The sequence below is a fragment of the Aptenodytes patagonicus genome, chromosome W, assembly GCF_965638725.1.
Source record: "Aptenodytes patagonicus chromosome W, bAptPat1.pri.cur, whole genome shotgun sequence".
Classification (NCBI taxonomy): domain Eukaryota; kingdom Metazoa; phylum Chordata; class Aves; order Sphenisciformes; family Spheniscidae; genus Aptenodytes; species Aptenodytes patagonicus.
This window is the reverse complement of record NC_134981.1, coordinates 26742532-26759992: the sequence shown is the minus strand read 5'-3', so window position 1 is coordinate 26759992 and position 17461 is coordinate 26742532. Positions and strand designations below refer to the sequence as shown.

General features: G+C 45.8%; 1 protein-coding gene across 1 annotated transcript in view; it reads left to right on the top strand.

Annotated features, from left to right (window-relative positions):
• LOC143172212 (PDZ domain-containing protein 2-like) overlaps positions 1-17461 on the top strand; it is a 111680-nt gene that overhangs the window by 38993 nt on the left and 55226 nt on the right. The window contains 5 exon segments of the mRNA XM_076361452.1: positions 12339-12450; positions 12964-13079; positions 14840-14954; positions 16687-16760; positions 16926-17151. Coding sequence (XP_076217567.1) covers positions 12339-12450; positions 12964-13079; positions 14840-14954; positions 16687-16760; positions 16926-17151 — 643 coding nt within the window.

Below are 17461 nucleotides of genomic sequence, written 5' to 3'. Positions count from 1 at the left end.
TGTCATGATGCATAGGCTCTGGATTTGTGCTAAGCCATCAGCTGAGCATTTATTAAAGAAAATAACAGAGGAGCTGGACCGGCTTTCACACAACTTGAGTTCCATGTTTGTATCCTGTTTACCAGGACCAATCTTCTGGGACCTCTCTGCAGCACACGGAGACATCTCGTGGGCAATGATTAAACTGCATGCAAACATGTCATGCTTTTTGATGTTTGGGGGGGGAAAAGGATAAAGCATAAAAAAGAAAACAGCAGTGATCTGTTTGTGCACCATTTCAGAAATGTATGAATTTGATTTCCTTTAGCTTAGAAGATATTTCTAGTGAAAATCATAATATATTGCAGAAGAAGAGTAATCTGGTCCAAAAAGGATTGGGAACTGTTTAGCTGGGAGCATCTTACTATTTCCAAGGCATGTGTTGTCTGTGATATCTGTTTCTTGGAGAACTTATCTGCATTAGCTATTTCCTGCATTTCTTCCTATTTAAAAGGAGATTTTTAAAGTTTTTTCTCTTCAAAACATTATTATTAATTTTAGCTGCCATTTGGAAACCTGAAAATGAAATCTGTTTTAATTAACTGCAGCCCTGACCATAAATATAACATTGCACCAGTGAGTCTTTGGAGCCAGCACAGCTGGGATCCAGCTACATTAAGAACCTGTAGACTGCCAGTATCCTCTGGGCCATGGTCAACGTGTTGGAGCTCCTGGTATCAAACACACTAAAGAAGGTTTTGGGGTGTCACATACAAAATAAATAGAGCGTTCTGGAAGATGAGAGCAACTCAACTCTGCTGTAACGTGTTTCCATTCTGTTTGCTGAGGGCACATGGATAGGTATTGCTGCTGACTTTGTGTTGGTGAGTGCTGGGTTATGTTTCATGTGAAGGTTTGTGCGTGACTACTTTATAGACTTGGTAAAGAGCAATAAAAATAACCATTAGGGTTTTGTATCTCCTGAAGCTGACAGTAATGCCCTTTCTAGCAACTACTGCGTTACAGTGAAAGGTGTAGGGTGGCTTTTGAATGCAGGCATTTGGTAGAGTGATAGACCAGGCATTCTTAGAGACCACTTTAAAGGCTTTTGTTTTGTTTATTTGGCATTTTCACCTATTCAGAAAATAGGGCAGCTCCAGTTCTTGACTGTTTATCAGACTTCCTGTTCTTGCTGCACACAAACCAGGAGTTTTCCTTATAATTAGGTAATAGAAGCCTCAGGTTCCCATCCCCTTTCCCCAGACAGGAGGAAGCACAAGCTGCACACGGTGGTACCGGCAGAGGTAATTCCCAGACGTGCTGCTGGGGAAGGCAGCTGGTGCTTTGTTTCACCAGTGGTGCTAAATATAGCCCAAGTCTGAGCCCCCCTGGAGCCTCGCTGGTGGAGCCTGCCTTGACCAACATGCAGAGCCGCTGTCTTCCTCAGCAGCTTCGCATCTGGGCTGGGGGAGAAACCAGGGCACGTTTTTTCTAAGATGCCAGTTAAGGCACTGAATTAGTGCTGACATGGAGGTGATGTTCCTCCTCTTTTCCTCCATCCCTGGCTCCATTTGGCTCTCTGCATTTGTGCCATGACAGAGGGGAACGGCAACGTCCTTTGAAAGAGGGGAGTCCTGTAGCTTGCTCCAGAAAAGATTAAATCTGGGTTTAATTTGATCTTGTTGTGAATCCCATGGTTCAGCTGAGGATGCTCACTGGTTGTTGGGAGGTGTTTTGCTTTGGAAAGGTGCCCCTGGGTGCTGCAGCCCCTGATGCAGTGTGTCCTGGCTCATCAGGCTCTTTCCAGCATCTGGGAAGCTTTGTGCATGCCCTAAAACAGAGCAGTAAGGCATGGAAAACTCAGTGCTGACCAAGATTAGAAAATCCATGTCCTCTGCATCATTTGCAGTGTTAATTCCAGTAAATTATAGTGCTGCATTTAGTAATTTATCTGGGAGATGGATTCAATTAAATTGAAAAAGAGCTAATTTAAAAGTGAAGATATTTTACCTTCTGTGCAAGGTAAAGGGGCCTGTGGAGCTCCCTGCCTACCAGGCACATTTAAGGCTTAAAGCATGCTGTGCCCCAGAAAGCAATAAATAATTGCAGAAATAATTGGAACAACTAGAATTATAACAGATCTTTGAAGAAAATCTCCAAAACTTTTGGAAAGGTTAAAGCCTCTAAGGCATCAGCTAGTCTCAAGGTACTAGGAAGAAAGACTATGTAGGGACCAGGTGAACTCAGGTTTGCATCGGGCATTTTGCACCTTTCTCTGAAGGGGCTGGTTCTAGCTGCTTTTGGAGACTCATTGGGTTCATCCTGCCGGCTGCCCTACAGACAGCAGTGTTGGGGTGTTTCATGATTAAATAATTTGGTGTAGTGCTGCTTAAGAAAAAGCTGTCTTGGCTATGTCAGGACTGAAGAAGATCAGGAGGTATCCTGTGGAGCTTGTGCAGGGTTGCTGTGTGCAGGGGCATGGCCATTGCTCTTTCACATTGCTGTTTTAAAGGGCAGTGGACTTGCTAGTGGACTTGCTTTGCCAGTGAAGGTAGGACTGAATTTGGCATGCCACAGACGGCTCAGTCTAATTCTCACGGTTTCGCTCCCTAACTATCAGGTTAAACTTGTCTATGTGCTGCTAGTGCTCCTCAATGAAGAAACCCAGCTCTGCCATGGGGAGTCGGATGGGCTCACTGATGGGAAAGACAGCAGCTAAGGAGCTCAGCAATGGTAGCAGTAAAGCAGTTTGCTTATTAAATTGTATCATCTCATGTGTGCCTCCTTGTTTTTGTAGATCAGCGATGATTGCCAAGCTGTTTGCGGTTAAACGATGCAGACTCTCATAATCCTGTTCCTCATCTCGCCTAATTAAGGGCCTGGTCATGCTGGAGTTTTGCCTAAGCAACGACTCTGGGGGCAGTTGTTCGTTCTGGTGTAGTGCCAGGACTGCGTGTTCATGATAGCGCTGTTTCCTTTGAAATTGTCCTGGTTTTGGCTGGGATAGAGTTAATTTCCTTCCTAGTAGCTGGTGTAGTGCTGTGTTTTGGATTTAGCATGAGAATAATGTTGATAACACACTGATGTTTTAGTTGTTGCTAAGTAGTGCTTACACTAGTCAAGGACTTTTCAGTTTCCCATGCTCTACCGACTGAGAAGGCTGCAAGTGCACAAGAAGCTGGGAGGGGGCACAGCCAAACTGGCCAAAGGGACATTCCATACCATGTGACATCATGCTCAGTACATAAACTGGGGGAAAGCTGGCCGGGGGGGGCGCTGCTCGGGGACTGGCTGGACATCGGTCAGTGGGTGGTGAGCAATTGCATTGTGCATCGCTTGCTTTGTATATTCTTTTATCATTATTATTATTATTATTATCCCTTCCTTTTCTGTCCTATTGTCGTGGTTTAACCTCAGTCGGCAACTAAGCACCACGCAGCCGCTCGCTCACTCCCCCCCACCCGGTGGGATGGGGGAGAGAATTGGAAGAGCACAAGTGAGAAAAACTCGTGGGTTGAGATAAAAACAGTTTAATAATTGAAATAAAATGATAATAATAATAATAAACAAAGCAAGTGATGCACAGTACAATTGCTCACCACCTGCCGACTGATGCCCAGCCAGTCCCCGAGCAGCGGCCCCCCCGTCCAGTTTTCCCCAGTTTATGTACTGAGCATGACGTCACATGGTATGGAATGTCCCTTTGGCCAGTTTGGCTGTGCCCCCTCCCAGCTTCTTGTGCACCTCCAGCCTTCTCAGTCGGTAGAGCATGGAAAACTAAAAAGTCCTTGGCTAGTGTAAGCATTACCTAGCAACAACTAAAACATCGGTGCGTTATCAACTTTGTTCTCATCCTAAATCCAAAACACAGCATTGTACCAGCTACTAGGAAGGAAATTAACTCTATCCCTGCCGAAACCAGGACAATATCCACCCCTTATTCTATGCCATCAGCGTCATGCTCAAGTCTCATATTTTCCAGTACATTTCCATTAATCACCACCCCCCTTTTTTTTTTATATATATATATATATACACACACACACACACAGAGATATCATTCCCTTAGTCTGTGGGCCATCCCTCTAAAACATTCGGTGAGTTCATTTAGTCCATGACTTAGGGCTCCATCTGTCGTAATAATCTTCCAGGGCAGGAAAGATGGAGATGGTATGTGGTGTTGGATTGTTTCATGTTGAAGTCAGTTCTGGTACCATCATCACTGTGCTTTGCTTGGTTTCACTGAAGTTATTCTTCATTAGTCTGGGTGATTCTTACTGTAATATCATTAGTATGGCATATAATATTATTAGTATTATTAGTATAACTATTATAACTATAGTTAGTACTTAACATCACAGAATTCAGATCATTGGCTATTCTCACCCAAAATCAAATCCCCTTGAGGTACACATCGGACTTCCCCATCCTTCCGCATTATCCACCAAGTGCACCCAGGTCCTTGAGCAAAAGCAATCCCACGGATGGGTTTGCCTTTGCCCGAGGCAGGAATAACCCAGACTGTCTTCCCCAGCATATTTTTTATGTGCACTACAGGGACTTTATTCCCATCTACAGTACGTAAAAGTTCTGACTGGGCAGAGCCAGCTCGATTGGCAGATCCCCTCGTGTTGACTAACCAGGTGGCCTTTGCTAAATGCGTATCCCAATGTTTGAACATCCCGCCACCCATTGCTCTCAGTGTAGTCTTTAACAGTCCATTGTATCATTCGATTTTCCCAGAGGCTGGTGCATGATAGGGGATGTGATATACCCACTCAATGCCGTGCTCTTTGGCCCAGGTGTCTATGAGGTTGTTTCGGAAATGAGTCCCGTTGTCCGACTCAATTCTTTCTGGGGTGCCATGTCGCCATAGGACTTGCTTTTCAAGGCCCAGGAGAGTGTTCCGGGCAGTGGCATGGGGCACGGGATATGTTTCCAGCCATCCGGTGGTTGCCTCCACCATTGTAAGCACGTGGCGCTTGCCTTGGCGGGTTTGTGGGAGTGTGATATAATCGATCTGCCAGGCCTCCCCATATTGATATTTCAGCCATCGTCCTCCATACCAGAGGGGCTTTAACTGCTTGGCTTGCTTGATTGCAGCGCATGTTTCACATCCATGGATAACCTGCGCAATAGCGTCCATGGTCAAGTCCACCCCTCGATCACGAGCCCATCTGTATGTTGCATCTCTTCCTTGGTGACCTGAGGTGTCATGGGCCCACCGAGCTAGAAATAACTCGCCCTTATGTTGCCAGTCCAGATCCACCTGAGCCACTTCAATCTTAGCAGCCTGATCCACCTGCTGGTTGTTTTGATGTTCTTCAGTGGCCCGACTCTTGGGTACGTGAGCATCTACGTGATGGACTTTTACAACCAGGTTCTCCGCCCGGGCAGCAATATCTTGCCACAATGCGGCAGCCCAGATGGGTTTGCCTCTGCGCTGCCAGTTGCTCTGCTTCCATTGCTGCAACCACCCCCACAGGGCATTTGCCACCATCCCTGAGTCAGTACAGAGAGAGAGCACTGGCCACTTTTCTCGGTCAGCAATGTCTAAAGCCAGCTGGATGGCCTTTACTTCTGCAAATTGGCTCGATTCACCTTCTCCTTCAGCAGTTTCTACAACTTGTCGCATAGGACTCCATACAGCAGCTTTCCGCCTCCGATGCTTTCCCACAAGACGACAGGACCCATCAGTGAACAGGGCATATTGCTTCTCATTTTCTGGGAGTTCATTATACATTGGGGCCTCCTCAGCATGCGTCACCTCCTCCTCTGGCGATATTCCAAAATCTTTGCCCTCTGGCCAATCCATGATCACTTCCAGGATCCCTGGGCGACTGGGGTTTCCTATTTGAGCCCGTTGTGTGATCAGTGCGACCCACTTCCTCCACGTAGCATCAGTTGCATGATGTGTACAGGGGACCCTCCCTCTGAACATCCAGCCCAGCACCGGCAGTCGGGGTGCCAGGAGGAGCTGTGCTTCAGTGCCGATCACTTCCGAAGCAGCTCGCACCCCTTCATAGGCTGCTAATATCTCTCTTTCAGTTGGAGTATAGCGGGCCTCAGATCCTCTGTATCCCCGACTCCAAAACCCTAGGGGTCGACCTCGAGTCTCCCCTGGTGCTTTCTGCCAGAGGCTCCAGGTAGGGCCATTCTCCCCGGCTGCGGTGTAGAGCACATTTTTTACATCTTGCCCTGCCCGGACTGGCCCCAGGGCTACTGCGTGAACTATCTCCCGTTTAATTTGTTCAAAAGCTTGTTGTTGCTCAGGGCCCCATTTGAAATCGTTCTTCTTCCGGGTCACTTGATAGAGAGGGTTTACAATCAGACTGTAATTTGGAATATGCATTCTCCAAAAACCCACGACGCCTAAGAAAGCTTGTGTTTCCTTTTTGCTAGTTGGTGGAGACATGGCTGTTATTTTGTTGATCACATCCATTGGGATCTGATGATGTCCATCTTGCCATTTTATTCCTAAAAACTGGATCTCCTGTGCAGGTCCCTTGACCTTACTTTAGTTTATGGCAAATCCGGCCTTCAGCAGGATTTGGACTATTTCCTTCCCTTTTTCAAAAACTTCTCCTGCTGTGTTGCCCCACACGATGATATCATCAATGTATTGCAGGTGTTCTGGAGCCTCACCCTGTTCCAGTGCAGTCTGGATCAGTCCATGGCAAATGGTGGGGCTGTGTTTCCACCCCTGGGGCAGTCGGTTCCACGTGTACTTGACTTCATCTGGGTCTTTAGATAGTTGTTCATTGTTCAGGTCATCATAAATCACCTCCAGCACAGCTAATTCTCTCAGAAACTGGATACCCTTCGCCATGGTGGTCCACTTGCCTGGGCGACATATGACATCTTCCTTAAAGGGATACCTTTCCTTCACGCTTGACAAGGGTCGCCTCCAAAGGCTGAGGACTCGTGTCCCTTTTCCAATCGCTTTGTCAATGCCCCCTTCCCTGGAAAGGGATCCCAGCTGCTTGGCTTCTTTACCCTCTAATTCCAGGCTACTGGCCCCATTATCCCAGCATCGGAGCAGCCAGGTGACAATATGCTCACCTGGACGACGGCTGAAATCTTTTCGTATATCTCGCAGCTCACTTGGGGATAGAGATCGGGTAGTCACTGCCTTGTTTATGAGTTCTTCCTCTTCTTCCTCCCCGATCAGCGGCTGGCTCTCCTCCTCCCGTTCTCGTGATGGCCCTTCTCTAGGGTCATCTGTCTCGTACACTTCTTCCTCCAGCCCCCTTTTAGAAGAAGCTTCTTCCTCCCTTACTAAACGAGCCGACTTCCGCTTCCAAAATTTCTTCTTGTGTACAGGGGCGACTGATACTGGCACAGGTTGGTTCTTTGGTTCAGCCGCAGAGCATGTCACCGGGGTCTGAGTGGCCGCGAGGCCTGTCGCTATGTTTGGAGTGGCCGCAGGGCCTGTTGCCAGAGTCTGAGTAGCCGCAGTGCATGTCACCGGGGTCTGAGTGGCCGCGAGGCCTGTTGCTAGCGTTGGAGTGGCCACAGGGCCTGTTGCCATAGTCTGTGTAGCCGCAGAGCATTTCACCGGGGTCTGAGTGGCCGCAGTACGTGTTGTTTTACCGTCAGATCCAGAGACCTTCTGTTCCTTTCTCTTCCCTGTTGCTGGGGTCTGAGTAGCTGCAGAGCATGTTGCTGGGGTCGGAGTGGCCGCAGGGCGTATTGCCCGGGTCTGAGTGGCCGCAGTGCATGTCATTTTACTGTCAGATCCAGACACCTTCTCTTCCCTTTGAGGGTACTGAATGGTGTTGAACAGGGCTCGGTAGGCATGGGCCAGGCCCCAGCACGTTGCAATGATCTGCATCTCTCTGGAGTTGCCAGGGTGACAGCATACTTTGTCCAAATATTCTACTAACTCTTCAGGATTCTGCACTTGCTCAGGGCTGAAGTTCCAAAAGACTGGGGGTGCCCATTGGCCTAGGTGCTTGCCCATCTTGTCCCACACACCCTGCCACTCATAACTATCCAGCCTTGGGGCAGATCTCTGGATGATATTCTTAAATTGCTTATTAACCTCAGAGAAAACCGAAACAATATTCCCAAGAAGTACCAATAGAAGTATCTGAACTACCCAAGGATGTTCAAAATACTGAAAAGTTACTGTAATGAAGGAGGAAACATCATAGAAGAAGGTAGTGACACTGCCATTCTGTATTTCCTCCGTAAAAAAACTCTCAGAAAAGTTACTGCAATTGCTAGTTGTCTCCACGAAATGGTCTCCGTGGTACAGTAATGGCTTCATTGCGAAACCTACATACCACACTCAGGTCAAGGTCAATGTTCTAAAAACAAACCTCACAAGCAAAACATCACTGTTCACTGCAGACCAGAGCAAACTGCAAAAACCAACACCAATCTTTAACATGTAGAGGAAAAAAAGGAGCACCATGCAGATTAGACAAACCAATATCGAGAACAGAGAAACCAACATTGTGACCCACAACTATTAACAGATATAAGTTCCTTAATACACTCCGGTTAATCTGTTATTATCTCAAACCCTTCGTGCCCCACGTTGGGTGCCAAAAAGGACTGTCGTGGTTTAACCTCAGTCGGCAACTGAGCACCACGCAGCCACTGAGCACCCCGGTGGGATGGGGGAGAGAATTGGAAGAGCACAAGTGAGAAAAACTCGTGGGTTGAGATAAAAACAGTTTAATAATTGAAATAAAATGATAATAATAATAATAATATGATAATAATAATAATACACAAAGCAAGTGATGCACAATTGCACAATTGCTCACCACCCGCTGACCGATGCCCAGCCAGTCCCTGAGCAGCGGTCCCCCCCCGGCCAGCTTTCCCCAGTTTATGTACTGAGCATGACGTCACATGGTATGGAATGTTTCTTTGGCCAGTTTGGCTGTGCCCCCCTCCCAGCTTCTTGTGCACCTCCAGCCTTCTCAGTCAGTAGAGCATGGGAAACTGAAAAGTCCTTGGCTAGTGTAAGCATTACCTAGCAACAACTAAAACATCAGTGTGTTATCAACTTTGTTCTCATCCTAAATCCAAAACACAGCACTGTACCAGCTACTAGGAAGTAAATTAACTCTATCCCTGCCGAAACCAGGACACCTATTAAACTGTCTTTATCTCAACCCACAAATTTTACTTTTTGTTTTTTTCTCCAATTCTCTCCCCCATCCCACTGGGGCGGGGGGAGTGAGCAAACAGCTGTGTGGTGTTTAGCTGCCTGCCTGGTTAAACCATAACAGAAATCAATTGAGATGTCACCATCGCTTGATCCTGGAGCTACTTAATGAACTGGCAAAATGGGCTCTATTTTTACATCTCCCTCAAATCTGTTCAAACTACTGTGCATATTAAAGCTCCCCTTGTCCTTAACGTGGGGACAGCATTGGGCAGGATTTATTGGTTTAGTTTAATGAGGCGTACAGAACTGAATAATAAGGTCCGTTTCCTTGAAAGTGAGGAAAATTAAAATGGCATGGTTAAATCCGGCCTGCGAGACAGTAGTCTAAGTTGCGACAGAGCTGACGATTACAGACACATGACTTTGGGGAGTTCTCACAAGCTTTGTGGATTGGATTTCTAAGCATTTTCTGAGTAGGATAAAACTTGGTGGTTTATTAGACAAGCTCCACAACTTAAATAATATCTACTTCATTGCGAATGCTAGAGTGTCTTCCCCTACACGTTTACAAACAGTGTCAGAAAAGTATTTTTGCTAAAATAAGAAATAAACAGAGACATAGGTAATTTAGATACTTTTACTTTACTGAAGCCTAGTTGGATAAAATGTAATTTCAGGAAGCTGCTGAGAACACCTTGAGGCTTTCCCTAGTGTTGGTGTTTGTGCACACATGCCCTTCTGCGGATCATACGTGGGGTTTGGGGGTTTGCTGTCTGTAGGTTCACAGCCTCCAGGATTGCGTAGTGATGAGGTGAAAGGATGGGGTGCACTGTTTTAATGTGAGTGGCAATTGTCTCCTGTTCTTCCTCTCACCCCACTAGATGGAAGTGTATGTAATTGCAGAATGCATCTATACTTGCTTCTGTTGCACAATCAAAATAAATAAAAGTAAAAAAACTCCAAACCAAACCCAAACCCCGTGTAGTAGAAACACAAGATATACCGAATGGGTCACTCTTGAGCCTGGGCTCGGGGTGGAAATTGGCCGTGGCAGCAATGATTTCAGCATCTCTCTGTGGGCTGCTGCAGACTAACCCAATTTTTTCCCCCATACTCTGAGCTGGAAGAAGCAGTCTGGTTTTGGACTGGGAGTTGTGTGGTTTTATCAGGTGTAACTGCCCATGTCCATGCATGCTGCAGAAACAAAACAGCTCTGCAGCTCCAGACCTGAGCTGGGTTGTGCTCAGCTCCAGAAAAGTGAGGTTGGACCCATCCCTGTCTGCTAGGATAGTTAAACACCATGTGAGCACAAGGCAGCACCGTGCCTGCTTCAGTTAGGCATCCCCTCTTGTTTTTCTCTATCCCTATGCTTCAAATATTTCTCTGCCACAGAATTAACACTACTCCTGAGTACTGTTTTGCACACCTTTAAAACTACCAGCTATGTGATTTTTGTGTGTTTGTGCAAATGATTTCTACCTTTCTACAAGGGAGGCATTCCCACTTATAAAGGGTATTTTCATTTATATGGTAAATTCCAGCATAATTTTGTGTGATCCATGAAGTCCCGGCTCACCTCTAAACACTTCTGCTGTCTTCTGGGTATGCTCTCAAGGAGATCGTAGGGAGAATTTGTCATACTTTGGCTGTGGCCTAATCACTGATGGTTTGAGTCTCTTGGGTGGGTTTTTGGATCAGATTTCTTACATCTTTTCTGGAATGAGTCCCTCGCTAGGATGGCCAAATTGTAAGCACTGGTTTTCTTAGACTGATGTAGTTATTTTCTTCTTTAGATGAATCCTATTGTATGGAGCTGTGACCTGCAAAGCATTTGATACTAGAAGTGGACTCTGAGGTAGTTGCTGCAATGCCTTGAAAAATCAATAAGAACTAGCTAGGATGTGTAAACTATGTGTAGCTGTTCATGTTGAAGGGGGAGGAATAAAAAGCCAAAGTCAAATAGCAGTTTCCATTCCAGCTTCCTGTTATCTGCCAATTTTATCTTTTCCTGAAGTTTTTACCCTTTGAACTGAAATCACAAATTCTAGACTCTGTGCAAAAGATAAGTTTTGGCTTTCTTGGTTTTGGGAGAAGAGGGACTGGGGGATGGGAGGCAGGTTCTGGGGAAGATCCTGCCATTTTTAAGCTTGAATAGTGGAAGCAAAAATTATTTTAACAGTAAGAGTGTTTGGTCATTTGGGTGGGATTTTATATAAACTGCTGTAAGTCAGTTTAAAAAGTACATTAAAAGTATAATGCAACCAGTAAGTGGTTGTATTGGAAATTTTGTCATCCTTGCCATGAGCTGTCTGAATAATCACGTAGAGGATGCATGATGGGTGATGGGGTGAAAATGTAAAAGTAGTGTGTGCATGGGGAGCATGTTGAGGATTGCTGTGTAGCAGCACATCTAGGAAAATGTGACTGCTGTAGCTTGGTAAAGGAAGCAGCAAGTGGAGAAGGAAGTCACTGGAGTCTTCCACAACGCATGGGTTGAGGAGAGTCTTTGCGGGCTTTGCATGTTGCGCGACTCTGCTCATCCCTGACCATGTGGGAGCATATGGCCATGCTGCTGAAGGTGGCAGCTGTGTACATTGTCACCTTGTATTGTCACCTGCATCTAGGCAAACACGGCGAATAAACAGACGACTCCTGTCTCAGCGCATTTACTCAGGGTAGCGGGGTTGTGATTCCACGTGTAAATTTAAGTTGAGCATTTCCAGGCTTTTGAGTAATCCTGTGTAATCCTCATAACCTTCTGTTAAATCAGCTTTTCATCCATTGCGCATTGACATTCAGCTCTGGACACTAACAATAAAATAACACTTTTTAAGAGTGATTTTTCTCTATAAAGATGTGATGTCCCTAGAAGTTTGCTGAGCTGAACAAACCGCAATAAAAGCTACATTCAAATTTTGTTAAAATGCACGTGGAAGCATCTGAACAAGGCGCTGTGGATGCTGGAGGCGCTCTGGGGGCATTAGTGTGGTACCCTGCAGAGGATCCCTGGCCATACTGATCTGTAGGTGTACCCATCGGTAAGATATGCAGTAATGTCCAAAGGCATTGCTGAAAATTACTTACAGAAACATGCTGGCTTAATACAATGACATGTTTTGGAAAAAAAATATGATGTGCAGTGGAATTTTCTGTCCCTTAGTAAAAATGAGAGGAATTCCATCAACTTCTCCGGTTTACAAGTAAATCAGGGTGGGTTTTTTTATTCTTTTAGGTGATGGAAACTGAGAAGTCTCAAGATCCAGCTTGTGCAGAAATGTCCAAAGGAAACAACCAGAGTCCAACTCTGGGAAGTAGCATACTGAAATACAGAAGTCAATCCCAAGGTAAAGCTGGGTTGATAAAGGATAGCAGTAGTAGAATTTTTATGGTGTGTATTTATTTTAGCTCTCTAAAAGTGAGATAGGTTTTCTTTCCTTTGGACATCGTAATAGTTTAATTTGGAAGGAATATCCCAGCTGTAAGATGTTTGCATTCAGCCTCCTGAGTTGAACCATTGTATGGACAGAAAGATGAAGCAGAATTTTGGAAGATCCTTTCCCCCCCCCCTTTCTCTTCCTTGCGCACGTGCTCTCTCTCTTTTCCTTTTTTTTTCTTTTTTTTTTTTTTTAAACTTTTACCTTCCCTATGTATTTCAGTGAGCTCTAATACTGAGGTGGGGGACATGTTTCAACATGTCATCACCAAAATGTCAATTATGGTGAATACTCCCCAAATTTTCTATTGCTTTGTCCCCAAGTCTTAACAGTAACCTGTGTGCAGAGCTCAATATGTTCTCATCCCTAATACTCTCTGAGACTCCCTCCCTCTTATGTTCACCTTAATTTCCATTTACTCAGATATTTTTAGCATCCTCCAGGGAGCTCCTCTGCCTGTAGCCCTTGTGGCTGTGTGTTGGTGGCTCACTGGGGATCCAGCCCCGGTTCCCGTGAGCGCTGATGCCCCTGGGCTGTGGGTGAGCCCGGAGTATCCCCCAGCCTGGTCCCAAGCCTGGACTGCAGCGTGGGGAGGGAAGCTGCATTCAAAAATGGGCAGAAAACACAGAAATATAACTGTTCTCCTAGAATAAGAGAGGGGGATGTGACGGGAAAGGGTTAGTTGTAGGTGCCAGGAGGATTTGGGAGTAAAAGAAGTGCCAAGATGCTAGGTCCTGCCAAGATAGCTGTCCTGGCTGTGTGCAGCAGCGGCGCCCTGCGTGCTCGGGGAAGGGGAGCTTTAAAACCAGAGGTAATTTCACACCCCAAAGCAGGGAGCGGGTTTAAATGGCACTCTGGGTGGTGGGTACAAGTTGTGCCTATGGATGCGGTTGCAGAATTGCTTTAATGCTGAGTGAAAACAAGTGGCTGCCCCCAGCTCTGTGCTCCATTCCTCCCTGGTGCTAGCAGCGAGGCTTGCACAGCCTCCTGGTGAAGAGGAGGTGGCAGAAAACAGGTTTGGGGCTCTCCTGGGCAAATTTGCAGTGGGTCTACCTCAGCCCATGGCTTGTGAGCTCTGTCCCCAGGGTAAGGACAGGGCAGTGAGGACGAAGGGAAAGCAGAGCTGCCCCTTTCTGTGGCAGCTCCAACTTATGTTGGTTTAAAGTAATCTGGAAACCACGTCATGAAATCCAGCTTGTGCAAATTTGGCCTGTGTCTTGGATTTTCATCTGTAAAATAGGGGTTAATGGCCCTTCCCTGCATGGTGGGGAAATGGCAAGGATAAATGTGCGGAAACCGCTGTGACTGGGGGTCCTGTGGGGACCTCAGAGAAAATGAGAATTGGAGGATTCCAGGAAGTTGCTCTGATTGCTTGGCACAGGCACTGGGATGTCATACCGGGAAAATGGCATGTGTCGGGGGGGCGGGATATTACAGATATATTCAGAAAAATGTTCAAGGGATGAAATCCTAGCTCATTACAGTCAAAGTGAATCTTGCTGTAATTTTCCCACATTTTGCACAGTAGGATCATTTTGTAATGTACCAGTCACAATTTAAATTAAATTGTTCCCTGTGATTGGGCTGGGAAATAACTCAGCAGAAGGGGGAGAGGTTTGTTCTGCTGTGCTCATCCATTTCCTGATCAACTTTGCAAGACGGTCCCGCAGCCAGCCGGGGCAGCGCAGGGGCAAGAGCTAACAGATGGAGCCCTGGGGAATGTATTGATCTAGATTTATTTAAATACAATGTGGTACATGTCTCCAGAATAAATAAAAATGTACATGTGCATGGCAGCCCCCCCATGCCAGCCCCCTTCCAGCTACATTCCTGATATTACAGCACTGACCTTATGTCATGTTCTTAAGCTTTTCTTTTTCCTGAGGAAATGCAGGATCTGTGACAGCAGAGAAAACTACAGTTAATCCTGGATATGGATTTCAGGGGTGGGAATCTACTGTCTGTCAATTTAAGAGCAACGTGTTACAGTTTTTTAAATGGGAATGGGATAACATAGAGCCATTGACCCAGTGTTTAAAAAAAAAAAAAAATCTCAAAATAGCATTTTTGCCTTTTAGCTTAAGGTGCCTGCTGCTACTTTTTTGGGCTGATAAGTGTGTTGATATTAGAGTGAAAGTAAATCGGGAAATGCAAGCAGAGGGCAAGATTGCAGTGTGATTCATCAGAAGCTATTAGGTTTTCATCTTTCCTTTGTCTTGTATGTTATTGGCAGTCTTTCTCACACAGGTGATAATAGAGTAAGGTGCCAGCTGTGTGTCTTTTCCTCCCTTTTCTGTAGGGTCTTGGATTCAGCATTGTGGGAGGGCAGGATTCTGCTCGTGGACGCATGGGGATTTTTGTGAAGACTATATTCCCAAATGGAGCAGCGGCTGCTGATGGAAGGCTTAAAGAAGGTATAGTAGAGAGAATCCAACTGCATATAAAGGACCACAATGGGATATTATTTCAGTCCAGCAGAAAAATTCAAGTACAGCTTTATTTAGGCACCTGGCCATCAGCAAGAGCCTGTGGAGGATGTAACACATCCTGTTTGTCCATTCTGGGCAAGATCGTTCATAGCAGTTAACTTGATTATGTTGCATATTGAGAAGGGAAAACTACAGCATGAAGGGTTTTTTTTTCCCTTCCTCTTCAGTGAACCTTATTTGCCCAAGCCATAAGCTGCAATTCTTCAGTTGCAGAGGGTCATTGATAGCAGTGAAACATATCTATCCAACCAACATCTGGCTTAAAGATGCTGGTTCAAGAAGGGGTTATACAGAGGGGCATGCTTGGGAGAGGCTGTTTTGGGCCCTTGTGCTCTCTGAGCCTCTTGGTGTGATTTTTGATGTGAATCAACAAGTAAGAGTCATAACCAGACAAAGAAAAGAGGAAGGATGAGATTGGCAGTAAGATTACCCAGCTGGTTAGAGAAGCAGATATAGCCTGATTTTATTACTGCTTTTCCAGTCTTGATCTCTGAGCTGGATGTATAGCTGTGTGTGTTTGCAGCCTGGTCCGAGTGCTCCCATGCCAGACAGACTCTTACGCACTGTTGAAAGTACAAAGTGACCGTGAGTTTAGAGCGGTGGTTTACAACTCTTCTGCAGGGGTTGGGTTACTTCTCTTCCATAGAAAGCTGCTCCTGTGTTACTTCTCTCCTTCTCATATCATCATCCCCCTCTTTACGTTTCATCACTTGTTGTATTTGAGGCTGCTTTTGGTGCTAACTCTCAAACTTACTGCCAGAGGGAAGCTCGTGTCCCTGCAGCATAGGTTGTACGCTCACCACGGGAAGCCAATAAGTAGCAGCTGTCCCATAAACCCAGTAAGCCTTTGCAGGCTATTCAGAGCTCGCATACTCTTTTTTTTTCTTTTTCTTTTTCGTTTCTTTTTTTTTTTTTTCCTTATCCTGGGGCTAGGAAAGGAGAGGAGGGGTAGACTTGGCTGATGATGTCGACCCATCTAATTTTGCACAGATGCAAGTAAAATTTGCAGAAAGTGGATCTGGATCCTGCTCACTTTGCCCTCTTTTTAATAAAATGAAGGTAGATCAACACAGCTGGGTGTAAGTAGTAAGACCCAGAGCCTGGAAGCAGGTAGAAATGTGACGGGACATGTTCGTTGGGGTGAGAAGGGCATTTGCTATCACAGTGTGTGGGCCACTCGCTTCTCTCTCCGTGGGCACTTAGTAAGAGGAACACATTTGCTTTCTGCATGTGGATGCAAGGCCAGTTTTCTCTGAACAGGCTTTGGAGTGAGTGCTGTAGTGTTTCACTTAGATTCTCGTTTCTCCTGTTGATGCTCACAAAAGAAAGGGAGTTTTATAGTCCCTTTGGACTTCATGTTATGAGCATTTATTTTCAGACTTAAGTTAAAATCTGTAGTGTTTTCAGCTTGTTTGTTAGTATGAGAGTGCCAATTTAAGGATCTCCGCTGAAGAACAGTCTTTACTCTGCTAATTCATCACTGTTAACTTGTAAAGGCATTAGAACAAGTGAAAATAAACTAAGAATAGTAAAAGGCTTTTTACTGAGTAGATAATTGGAATCCACATAGTAGCGGGTTGCCTTATGTACAGGAAGGGTTTTTTACATATCTATAGCCTCTATGTTGCTGACTTCATTTTTTGTATCTGATTACCAGGGGATGAAATCCTAGAAGTTAATGGAGAGTCTCTACAAGGGCTGACCCATCAGGAAGCCATTCAGAGGTTTAAGGTAACATGGATGTAGTACGAGAGAGATTCATGCTCCTCTTCATTAAGTGCCATTTAGCACCCTCGGCTTTATAATCTTTTGCTGCCACAAAATACTGTATGCAGGTTTACTGGCAAATGTTGGCATATCATGTTGCCTTATTGGGGTTCTCTGATGTCTCTCCAGCAACTCAAGAAAGGTGTGGTGACCCTGACTGTGCACATGCAGCTGCGCAGCCCGAGCCTCATGCCCTGTGTGACTCCCACCTTGCTGAGCCACTCCAGCTCCCCCAGCTCCAGCGCCAACGGTGGCACACCTGTCCCCGGCCCTGATGAGGTGGATGGTTCTTCCTCCAGCCACAAAGGCCCTAGCCCGAAAGACAGGTTCGTCATGGATGTGATGCTCAATAAAGGTGAGGGTCCATTAAAATGAGCTTGGAGAATGAATCCCTGCTTCTTAGGGGAATTTTTGGGAATAGGTTAATGGCTCTAACATCCAGGGCACCTACCCATGTCATTCTAATCTTGAACCACGGGATGGGGGAGAAACACATCCTCTAATGCAAAAACCTCTGAAGAGTTTCCCCTTCCACATTTTGCTGCTCCAGAGTCAGGAGGCTCTTATGGGTAGCAGTCAGTGTCTGTGCTGCTGAAAGGGGGAGGCTGTGAGATACCAGGCAAAATGTGAATCAACCTCTCAGCAGCCCAAATGGCCATGCCCTT